General features: G+C 40.4%; 1 protein-coding gene across 3 annotated transcripts in view; it reads left to right on the top strand.

Moving 5' to 3' along the window:
* The window catches only part of LOC126252841 (ankyrin repeat and zinc finger domain-containing protein 1-like), a 97,261-nt gene that overhangs the window by 33,634 nt on the left and 51,580 nt on the right, over nt 1-12,047 (top strand). For all 3 annotated transcript variants that reach the window (XM_049953787.1, XM_049953788.1, XM_049953786.1), the window contains 2 exons: nt 3,458-3,705; nt 3,779-3,893. In XM_049953787.1, the coding sequence (XP_049809744.1) occupies nt 3,458-3,705; nt 3,779-3,893 (363 nt within the window). The remainder of the gene's footprint in view (nt 1-3,457; nt 3,706-3,778; nt 3,894-12,047) is intronic.

Genomic DNA, 12,047 nt, shown 5'->3' with positions numbered 1-12,047 from the left:
TGTCCACTTATTGTCTAAGCAGGATGGTAACAACTATTTATCTGCTCTTTCTAGCATAAAATCTCTTGCAGCCTTCATGATGAATGTATTAACTGTACTATCCATTGTTGCTACGACTTGATTTCTAATCCCTGTCTATATACTGACGTTGTCTATAAGGCCAGGCCAGAGGTGCAAGATGTAAAATATTTCCATTGCATGTGGATTGTTGAACTAGCTGCTCAGGACACTTTTCGGAAAATATGTTCGGAACTACTTCACAAGACTATCTGTCCATATCACCTGCTATGGATCTGTAGATGTGCCATTCTATACCCAATAAGTTAACGTCACTTTCACAAAATGTTTGATTGATGTACTTTTGTGCTACTTAGTGTAGACTTTCTTTGAATGACTCTACAATTGTTATGGTTGGTAAAAACATCTGATGATTAACATGAATTCATGTAGCCTGGTTAGTCACTTCCAGATAACTTCACAGCCAGGTTCAGTTTTGAGCTCAATATTCTTGTTGGTTTTAGTACACACCCTGCTATCCCTCCACCCTATTCCCTATGGCATCTAACCTGTCTTTTTGAGATATGCTCCGTGCTTCATCAAATATTTTGGAGCTTCGTACTTCACGTTTCATCAGCTTCAGTTCTGAGTATAAATTAAGCTCAAAACTTTCCTGGAGGGGGGGACAGTACCTTCAGGGACTTTGCTACAAATGCTTCAGCAGTTTACTATTAACATCTTAATATTTGAAATATCCTGATTTTTCTGTGCCACCCACTCTGAGGTAAGCATGGCTCTCCCACACTGGGTATGCCAGAAGATGCATTGACAGTGGAGCCAGTGGCGAAACAAGCAACACTTGAAGTGTTCCGCGTGACATGCAAGATTCTCCAATGCTGCTGTACCCAAAAGAGGAGCCTTCAGACAGCTGACCACACCCAATAGTGTCTTCAGCTGTTTGTGAACTGTGGCCAGCTGCTCCTGTTCTGCACACACCATACACACTCCCTATCCATCCTGCTACTAAAATTTGATGAAAATAGTAGGCAAAAAAGATGAAATTGAAGCCTGTTGTCTTTTAGACAATGATTTGTACTTCCAAGCTTGTTGAAAATGCAGATGCAAACTAATGGAAAACAGTAAGCCTGTCACAGATACTAGTGCACTGGAGACTGGCCAGTTCTTAGCTCATAGCTTCATATGACAGTTTGTTGTGCTTGCAGTGAACAAATTACCCCATTCATTATTATTATGGAGAATTTTATGTTGTCAGAAGAACACTTGTAAATTTAATTAACACTCTACCCTTCATTCTACCCTTTAAAAAGATGTGTGTTAATGAATTTAATTTTTTTAAATAGTATTTATACTCCAGCACAAGCTTGACTTTTTAAATGTGTTGTAGAAATGTTGGCTTGTCTTGAGTTCAGAAAACAGTTAGACACTTTTCCTCTGCAGTATTTAAGATTTTCTTTATTGAACTTTTCCTTTTTTTTAATAAGAAGTTTTAATAATTAACTGACAATACAGGTTTTATTTTGTGTGTGCATGCTAAATTTCTGTCACTATAATTGTTTATTATGCAGAACTCTTTTCGTCTGAGATTGACAGTACCAAAAATTAGCCGGCCGAAGTGGCCGTGCGGTTAAAGGCGCTGCAGTCTGGAACCGCAAGACCGCTACAGTCGCAGGTTCGAATCCGGCCTCGGGCATGGATGTTTGTGATGTCCTTAGGTTAGTTAGGTTTAACTAGTTCTAAGTTATAGGGGACTAATGACCTCAGCAGTTGAGTCCCATAGTTCTCAGAGCCATTTGAACCTGAACCAAAAATTATTTTCTTTATTCCCAATACTTCTGATTGAGAGCTTGACATTCCATGTAATATGGATGATGCTCGTTCTTCCAAAATTAAGATGACAAGCTAAATCTTGGTTAGCTGAAGCTCAAATGTTAGTACAAAATTGTCTTTGTTATCTTGTTTACTTATCATCTTTGTTAAGTTCTTGCTCTCGTATTATTTTATAGTCTGCATAATTCATATTTTGCATTTATTCTAGAGGATATAATATTGTTCAATACTGTTGGTATATTTTTGTGTAACATTGATTGTCATGATGTATCGTCTATGATTCTCTTTCTCTTTTACACCCATCCCACCAAAACTACAATTTACAAGTGTTGCAAATACTCCTGCTGCAACACACCCTTTTGTCACATGAGGTTGTTTGGGTATGGATTCCCATTCTAGCCCAATGAAAGTCTGTATTGATTTCAGATATGAAGAGATGTCACTTGTCTTTATTATAAATTAAATTTTTAAATCAGTGACCTCGTATATATTAAGTATGCCACAATTTGCCACAGTTCCTGTGGTGCCCCCCCCCCCCCCCCCCCCCCCCCCAGTCAACTCAGATGATTAGATACACAATCATCTCAAATAAGACTGTCATTGGACTGAGATTTTACACATATCATGTTGACGAGATTAGTCACACATCAAAACTAATTCACTGCCACTGCAATAGAACCTTGAATGATGCAGCACAGTGATTTCTTATAAACACACATGAAGAGCAATGTTTGATTTACTAGTGCTGCTGACAGTTGGGAGCGGAAATCATCTTGTATGGAAATTTTTTTACTATTACTGCCAGGTTCAGTTTTTGAAGATATGCAAAAGGTAAAATTATTTGGAGCAATCTTTGTGTACTTAATGAACCAAAAATTTACTTTTGTGTTCTGTTGTAACTTTCCATTACTCAATGGTTGAAAGGCACATTAACATCTGAAATCTAGTACTTTATCCATCTTATACAACTCTAAATATATTTGTTGGAAAAAATCAGCAACCAGGTGCACAAAAGAAATTTTATTTCGTTGCTGGTTTCAGGCACCTAGTGTCCTCCTTCAGAAGATTAGCATTATTTCATTATTTGTGAGCATCAAAAATAAGCAGATGTATGCAGCATATAATACTGCAGTATATGTAATGCCCTTCTTCAGGAGATTAGAATTATCGCATTATTAGCGAGCATAAAAAATAAGCAGATGCATGCAGCATGGTACTTCAGTCATATGGCTCATAGTACATGCAGTATGATCCATTTGACTACAGTACAATGCTGCATACATCTACATTTGCGATAATTCTAATCTTCTGAAGAAAGGCAATTGAAACTGGTAAAGAAATAAAATTTCTTTTGTGCAAGTGGCACTCAGTAAAAATTAAAGTGTGTGTTGGGGGGGGATAGACATGGAGGTGCACATGAAAGTGGGGATAGTAATGTGTGTGGACGCACATGTGTATGTGGACAGGATAACCCACATATGGTAATGGAGGAATATTATTTATCTTTTTGTCATTGCAAACGGAGGAGTGCATATAATTTGTCTTTTTTTGTATGATTAGCTAAATGATACAATATTTTAAAGCAAACTCAAAAACATTATTTATATTGCAGATGATGTTTCAAGCATTTCTGGTTCAGAATCTGAAAGTGAAGAATTGGATGCAGACTCCTCAGATATGTCAAATTCTCCAGGAAGACAAAAAGAGAACACGGCAGAAAAAGATGAAAATGAATTGAATCAAAGTGAAAAGCAGATACCAAACAGTGCATTGCAAGCCTCTAGGCATGCTAAAGTATTTTTTGAAAATTCAGATGGAAATATTATATCTTTTTATCGTTGTGTTTTACTTGGAAAGAAGGTAAAATAAATGCATTGTATGAATATGTAATATTCACTGTCACAACGGCATTAAAATACATGAATTATTCTAGGGCTTGCCAGATAACATTCATGATCTGGTGTCATTGGCAAATAACTCTCTGAAGAAAACAACCTGGGCTGTTATTATGCTCGGCGGTGGACATTTTGCAGCTGCTATTTTTGAAGGTAGGACTGATTTTCATATTCATGTCTCTGAACAGTAAAATTACATAGTTGTACTCTCATTACTCCATTCTGTCATTTTTTTTTCACAGTATCCAAGTAGTACTCTGTGTTATATCACTAGTAAAGACACTTGTTTTGATCTCTTCCTCTGTAGGCATTCAGTAAACTATTTTTGACATTTTCTGTGTTACTTTGGCAGCATTTATAAAATGTTTTTAATTGGAACGTTATTTCTCTGTGCCCATATCCTTTTGCATCCCTTGTGCCATTACTTCTGAAATGTCATTATTTTCATTATTAACTCTTGAGTTTCTGATTTAGCAACCACTAAAGTTAAATACTAACATTGATAACCATGGAATTACTTCTAAACCACTATGTTTTCTATCCTGTTTATCATCACTTGCTCCGGTGTGTACACCAAACCACAGGGAAACTAACACACATTCCTGTAAGTCTGCTACAAAATGAGTTCATTAACTGAACAAAGGACTAACAAGTCCGAAACAAAGCGAAGTCGGCATATCAATACAATAGTTCCAAGCCAATAACCACTCAAGAATGGAAACAAACTAACGTACATGGGTGATGCCACATGATGCACATATCTCAGCAATGGCTCTCCCCTTCTAATGGTGGCCCGCAACAGCTGCTTGCAGCCTTAGTGCATCTGACATGGCCACATCTGTGCTAGATTAGGAACCCGAATCACTATCAGATACAAAACCGCTCCCCCCTTTTGTCAGCATGTAGGGCCAGAAATAGCCTGACCTATGCTAACTGCGGCAAAGATGGGCAGAGGGCGAAACTGAAATTTCCATTATTGGCTTGAGCAACACATCCTCTACAGTCAGAGTGGGAGATGGCACTATCTGTATGGATTTAGGCCCAGTAACAACCAATGGGGTACAATTTAGACCAGCCTGCGGGGAAGTGGCCATCGTGTATGAAAGAGGGTGGCACCAGTTGGTCATCCTCCATCAGTTTCCCACTCCAAGAACACTCACGGTCCTGTAGTCATTCAGAGCGGCTGGCACTGGTGGTAGGGAAGGGAGCCATTCACGGCATGGTGGGAGGAAGGGGATCCACTTCCATTGGCTCCCATCATATGTCAACATCTACTTCTCATCGACCCCTTGCACTGGGACAGAGGGTGGAGGGGGGAAAAGCTGGTCCAGAGGATGGTACGGTTTTGGGATGAGTCCAGCAGTGCTCCCCCACCAGTGACAGAGGAAGACTTAGGGGTGGCACACTCTGTTGGCGAAGTTGATTGTGGTGATAGACCAACTGCTCATGAGCGACCACCACATCGCACATCTGTCACCCCGTTAGCAAACATGATGCCCTGGGTCCATGTAGGGTTCGGGCAAATGTGTAGGTCCACACATGAGAGCCAGTATGATAATACATGGGGTTGAGGGTAGGCAAAGTCTGTGCTGCCAGATGCAGGTCAGACACGTTATGTGGTTGGTGCCTATGCAAAATCATGACCAGGCTACATCTATTGATAGGGGTGGACTGGTACATGGGCAGAAAGCTGGTGAGTGCATACCTTGAGGCTGCCAATGTCAAGATTTTTTTTATCTCTGACCTGAATATCCTGTCCAACCACTCACCCTGTGAACTGGATGCTGGATGAAATAGGGTGGTGATCAGGTGCCAAATAACATTATGTCTATAAAAATCCCAAAACACTGAAGCCATAAATTGTAGGCTGTTGTCAGAAACCAATGTATCTGCGGTCCCTTTTAAAGCAAAGATGGTAGGTAAGGCCCAGACCAGATGTTGTAAACATCCATACTACATATGGGAAATTTCAAAGGGCGTCAGTGACCAACAATCACACCACTCCCTGGAAAGGGCCGGCAAAATCTATATGTGCTCTTTGCCATAAGTTATAAGGGCAGAGCCGCGAGTCAAAATGCTGTGCTGGGGCCGACTGGTTGTGCACACAGGTGTAGAAGTTACAGGTGGTAGTTCAATGGCAGCATCTGTGCCTTGCCAATATGCATGATGGCGTGTCATTGCTTTTGTTTGGCACATTTTCGAATGTGCAGCTAGGAGAAGTCACAATATTCGGAGACAGAGCATGGGAGGGGCAACCACCCAACATTCAGCATTGTCTGTGGACAACAAAATAACTCCTTCCATAACATTGAGTCTAATATAGTTCACCATTCTGGGTCCGTGTTTTTAGGCAAATGTTCAGGCGAGCCGCGCCACACTGTGGGCAACTCCCTGCAAAGGAGTGGGCCTCAACTCATTGCTGTCACTATGCCTCTTGCTGTAACGGGTAACACATTAAGGGTATGACACTGATTTGTGTCCAAGGCAAAGCACAGCATTTTGTGTCTGTCAAAATTGGCATCTGGGCCACAGAGCAAATGAGACAACACATCGGCATTAGAGTGCTGTGTGGTAATTCTATAATGGTTGCCATAACTGTAGTTGCTAAGAAACAACACCCACTGCTGCAGCCACTGTGTCGTTATGTTCAGAAGTTTTGCATGGGGGCCAAACAATGACAGTGGAGACATGAGGAAACTTAGTATCATAGAGGTATACAAGGAACTTCCAGACACCATAAACAATAGCCAACACTTCTTTTTCAATCTGCAAACAATTTTGTTCACAGAGTTCATCATCTTAGATGCAAAAGGCAGTAGGTTGTTCCAGGCTGTCAGCAAATTTATGCAACAGGATAGCACCACTACAACAATTGGATGCATCTTTGGCCAGTGCTAACTGTCCCTTCAGCTGGAATGTCGCCAGACAAGGGGCCAACCTAAGACACTTTTTAAGTTGCACAAACACTAATTTACACACTTCTGATAATACAAATAGAGCACCCTTTTTACCCAACTGGTTAAGTGGGTGGGAAGTATGAGCAGCATTTGGAATGAACTTTGTGTAATAATTGACTTTGCCCAGAAAACATTGCTATTCTTTAAGATTCTTAGGCACTGGTAAATTAGTAAAGGTGATCACATGGTCTTGTGTGGGTGTAAGACCATCTTTACTTAATATGTGAGCAAAATACTTGACTCTCAGGTGGAAGAAATTTCACTTGCAAGACAACAGTGTCAGCAATTGGCTTGCAGTTATAAATTGTGCAAGTGCTGCTCCCGCGTGGCCCCCATAACTAGCAAATCGTCCAAATAATTGACACAATTAGAGATGCCCTGATTGAACTGTTTTAGACAGCCATGGAAAATTGCTGGAGTGCAAGGACCCCAAAGACAGTATGTTATATCTGCACATGTCGAATGACATGTCAATCACTAGAAACTGTTTTGTGCGCTCATCAATGGGTAATTAAAAATATGCATCCGTGAGATCAACTTCTGAAAAAATACTGATCTCTAGCCAAATTAACAAACAATTTTTCCTAGGAATTGGGTACAAAGCCACATTTACTTTGGCATTGATGGTAGACTTAAAATCACCACAGATCTGAAGTGACCATTTCAATTTTTGTACAATAACCGTAGGTGTTGCCCACTGACTAGGCAAGACTGGGAAGATTACACCCAGATTCTGAAGTCTGTCTAGTTTTGCATTAAATTGTTTGCATATGGTGAACGTTATGGGAAGAGCTCAACTGAACTTAGGCACTGCCAAATGCTTCAAAGACACAAGTGCATGAAAACTTGTTACACAACCTAAGGTAGGTTCAAACAGCTGTTTGAAATTTTCACACAATACATCCTGGGACCCAAAAAGTACAAAAGTCTCGAGACCAAAAATGTTAGTAGAATTAACTACAAGTAAATTTCATTGTCGAACTACGTTTTTGTATGTAGCTTGCAGCATGGTTTGACCCCACATGAGATTGTTTGGCCATTGTGTATCCCCACTTTGCACAGTGGTGGGGAGACAATGAACTGGTAAGTATCCCCATTAATTAGGGACACAACCGTGCTAGTGTCCAATTGGAATTCTAAAGTCACCCCATTGATGTTCATTGCAGCATGATACCCTGTATAATAATTCCAATCCCAAAGAAAGCAGGTACTGACAGATGTGAATGTTACCGAACAATCAGTTTAATAAGTCACGGATGCAAAATACTAACGCGAATTCTTTACAGACGAATGGAAAAACTGGTAGAAGCCGACCTTGGAGAAGATCAGTTTCGATTCCGTAGAAATGTTGGAACACGTGAGGCAATACTGACCCTACGACTTATCTTAGAAGCTAGATTAAGGAAAGGCAAACCTACATTTCTAGCATTTGTAGACTTAGAGAAAGCTTTTGACAATGTTGACTGGAATACTCTCTTTCAAATTCTGAAGGTGGCAGGGGTAAAATACAGGGAGCGAAAGGCTATTTACAATTTGTACAGAAGCCAGATGGCATAAGAGTCGAGGGACATGAAAGGGAAGCAGTGGTTGGGAAGGGAGTGAGACAGGGTTGTAGCCTCTCCCCGATGCTATTCAATCTGTATATTGAGCAAGCGGTAAAGGAAACAAAAGAAAAATTCTGAGCAGGTATTAAAATCCATGGAGAAGAAATAAAAACTTTGAGGTTCGCCGATGACATTGTAATTCTGTCAGAGACAGCAAAGGACTTAGAAGAGCAGTTGAACGGAATGGATAGTGTCTTGAAAGGAGAATATAAGACGAACATCAACAAAAGCAAAACGAGGATAATGGAATGTAGTCGAATCAAGTCGGGTGATGCTGAGGGAATTAGATTAGGAAATGATACACTTAAAGTAGTAAGGGAGTTTTGCTATTTGGGGAGCAAAATAACTGATGGTGGTCGAAGCAGAGAGGATATAAAATGTAGACTGGCAATGGCAAGGCAATCGTTTCTGAAGAAGAGAAATTTATTAACATCGAGTATAGATTTAAGTGTCAAGAAGTCATTTCTGAAAGTATTTGTATGGAGCGTAGTCATGTATGGAAGTGAAACATGGATGATAACTAGTTTGGACAAGAAGCGAATAGAAACTTTCGAAATGTGGTGCTACAGAAGAATGCTGAAGTTTAGATGGGTAGATCATATAACTAATGAGGAGGTACTGAATATGATTGGGGAGAAGAGGAGTTTGTGGCACAACTAGAAGAAGGGATCGGTTGGTAGGACATGTTCTGAGGCATCAAGGGATCACCAATTTAGTATTGGAGGGCAGCGTGGAGGGTAAAAATCGTAGAGGGAGACCAAGAGATGAATACACTAAATAGATTCAGAAGGATGTAGGTTGCAATAGGTACTGGGAGATGAAGAAGCTTGCACAGGATAGAGTAGCATGGAGAGCTGCATCAAACCAGTCTCTGGACTGAAGACCACAACAACAACCCTGTATCCCATCTTCTGTTTTCCTTGGCAGCAGCAGGATGGCATGCAGTATTCTAGTGGCCGAAATAATGTCACCCAGCTGAGGCAGACGCTCATGAGGTGTCCTGGATTGTGGCGAGCAACACAGATGACATTATGGTATGGGCAGTGATGCCAGTGATGATGAAGGCCACACTCTGGATGTGATGTGACAGCACAACTTGTGCTGGGTTCTCATTCAATGACGGGGAGGAAAATTCTTCTGGTTTCGATAACAAATCAAGGACCTTTTGCCTTTGCAAGTATAACAGTGCAGAGGGAGACGAAGCTCTAGTTACTGAATGCCAAGGCGCCGGACTACTGGACGCATGAGAGCTCAGTGAAACAGATTAAGATCTTGACTTAGTCATCAGTTGAATGACAAGCACAACAGCAACTAAGTACTGAATCCCGTGTCACTGGACTACTGGACACATGAGAGCTTGGTGAACTGGATAATGACCTTAACTGGGAGTCATCAGTTGATCAAAGAGTAAGATTGGTACCACTAACGGTGTTGAAACCAGAAGAATCAAGAACAGAGCTTGTGCTGAGACAATCACTTCATATGCCTTAGCAGTTTCTAACACATCACTCAAAGTAGAATCCAATGTTTGTAAAGCCTTTGTACTAACTTCACAATCCGGAGGCAGGCAGATTATAATGTCCTGAATTAAAGACTCTGCATAATATGTGCCATACTTTCGACAGGCAAAATCACATTTGCGAGATAAGCCTTGTAAATCAGCAGCCCACAGTGCCTAGGATGGTTTACTTTGCTTAATAAACTGACTGAACTTGCTGCAACAACACTTTTGGTGACTGTAGTATTCAGTCAGCAGACTGCAAACTTCAGAAAACCTTAGACTACTAGAGACCAAGAGTGGGCATGAGTTTTTGCACCACTTTGTATAATTTACTGCTAGAAGACAGTCATAGTGCACTAAGGCATTCAGGATCATCAGTTTTACTTGTGTTGAAGTGTAGTTAGAAATGCCATAAATAGACCTCCCAACTCTTGCTTCCCTCGTAAAGGAAGCAACTGGTAGAAGGAGAGGCATGGAGACAATAGCTGCCACTTGTTGTTGATTTTGGAGAAACAGTAAAGCAATGTGTGCTGCTGCTGCTGCTGCTGCTGCTGCTGCCGCTGCAGCTAGGGCTGCAACTACTGCTGTCAACTTGACAGACTCAGGAGCCAAGGTTCACTAAACAAAACAGCATGGTGAGGAAGTTGCTCATTGCCAGTTTTCTGTCCTGTGTGGCATGGGCAGAACTGTTTGCCACTTGCTCCAGTGGGTACAGTGAACCAAAATGAAATGAATACCATTCCTATAAGTCCACAATAAGTGGAGTTCTCAAAGTGAATGAAGCAATAACAGGGCCTGGACATAGTGTTGGCTGCGTAGCGATACGAGTGTTCCAAATCAGTAAGCGCCTGAGACCAGAAGGGGCTGCCACTCACAGCCTTAGTACCTGTTGACGTGCCCACATCCGTGCTAGGTAGGGGATCTGAATCACTGTCCTATACAAAACTTTGTATAGATGTATTAGGTGAAATAACACTTACATTGAAGAAAGCCAGTGCTGCTTCTCTTATACTACTCAGCCCTTGTTTTTATCTAATGCTAGACAAGTATCCAGCATTGCTCGGGCATGTATTTATTGTAATCTTCTATTAGTCCATCTCCTTCTTCCCCCCCTCTCTGTCCATCTCCTCCTCCCCATTCTCTCTGTCCATTTGCTCCTTCCCTTCTGGTCCATCTGCATCATATTTCCTGATTGTTATGCTGTACAACAATATAATTTTGCAAGCATATCCAGTGGTATATGTTGCTTCTGTCTGTGAAATGTATTTTTGAACACAGTTGGTAGTAAAGAAGTAATAAATTAAAACGGCATACATAATGCCACAGTTTTTCACACATCTAAGTATTTGACTCATATCTCCTGAATTGTGTGTCGTACAATGATATAATTTTGCTGGCACATTCAGTGGCATATATGAATACTGCTTAAAAAATGGGTCATGACTACATTTAATAGTATAGATGTAATAAATTAAAACATCATGCTTCATGTGGCAGTTTTACTACATGAACAACAATAATGTAATAAGCAGTAAACTTTTATCCTTTCACCATTTTGTGGGGAGATGACTAAAGTATGGGTATTTGAGTGTTGTTGGCTACACTGCTTTTTTATCCCCACCCCACCCTTTTCATAGGTAGGTGGTTCTCACCCCCTCACACTGATTCTTTCCAAATACTAAGTTTGTCTAGTGGTTTAGGAGGAGGTGTGGAACATAAATACATATTTACATCCATTTTATAATATGTAAGGATTTCAAACAAAACATCTACCTTGCACAGACCCTAGAGCTGTCTGTATTCTGGCAAGTCAAGATCCGCTTAATACGAACATTAGAGCTGTACGTACCAAATATCCTTAGAAATAGTCCATAATAGGGTATATTTTACTTTGTTTTCCATTATCTGAGTGTTTTAAATTTCATTTCTATTAGTAATCTGTTATAGACTTTTGAACCAGAGTTTGAAACTCCATTCTGAATCTTAGATAGGGATGCAACTTTATATGGAAATTATTTTTACTTCCAGTATTGTTATTAACCACAAATAGTATTAGACAGTATATGTACTGGTACATGAATGTAAAAGTCCCAAGGTTCCTGAAAAGGCATCTGCAAGGTGTTGGTTGCCAACTTTACACAATATTTGCATTGAACATTTCTGTATAATAAATACTTTTTTCATCTTGGTTGCACTGACACAGAAGATTATGCCATATATTAATATTGAGTGAAAGTGTGCTAGC

The sequence above is a fragment of the Schistocerca nitens genome, chromosome 4 (genome assembly GCF_023898315.1).
Source record: "Schistocerca nitens isolate TAMUIC-IGC-003100 chromosome 4, iqSchNite1.1, whole genome shotgun sequence".
NCBI lineage: Eukaryota > Metazoa > Arthropoda > Insecta > Orthoptera > Acrididae > Schistocerca > Schistocerca nitens.
Note: the sequence above shows the minus strand (reverse complement) of the source record. Positions and strands in the feature narration are given on the sequence as shown.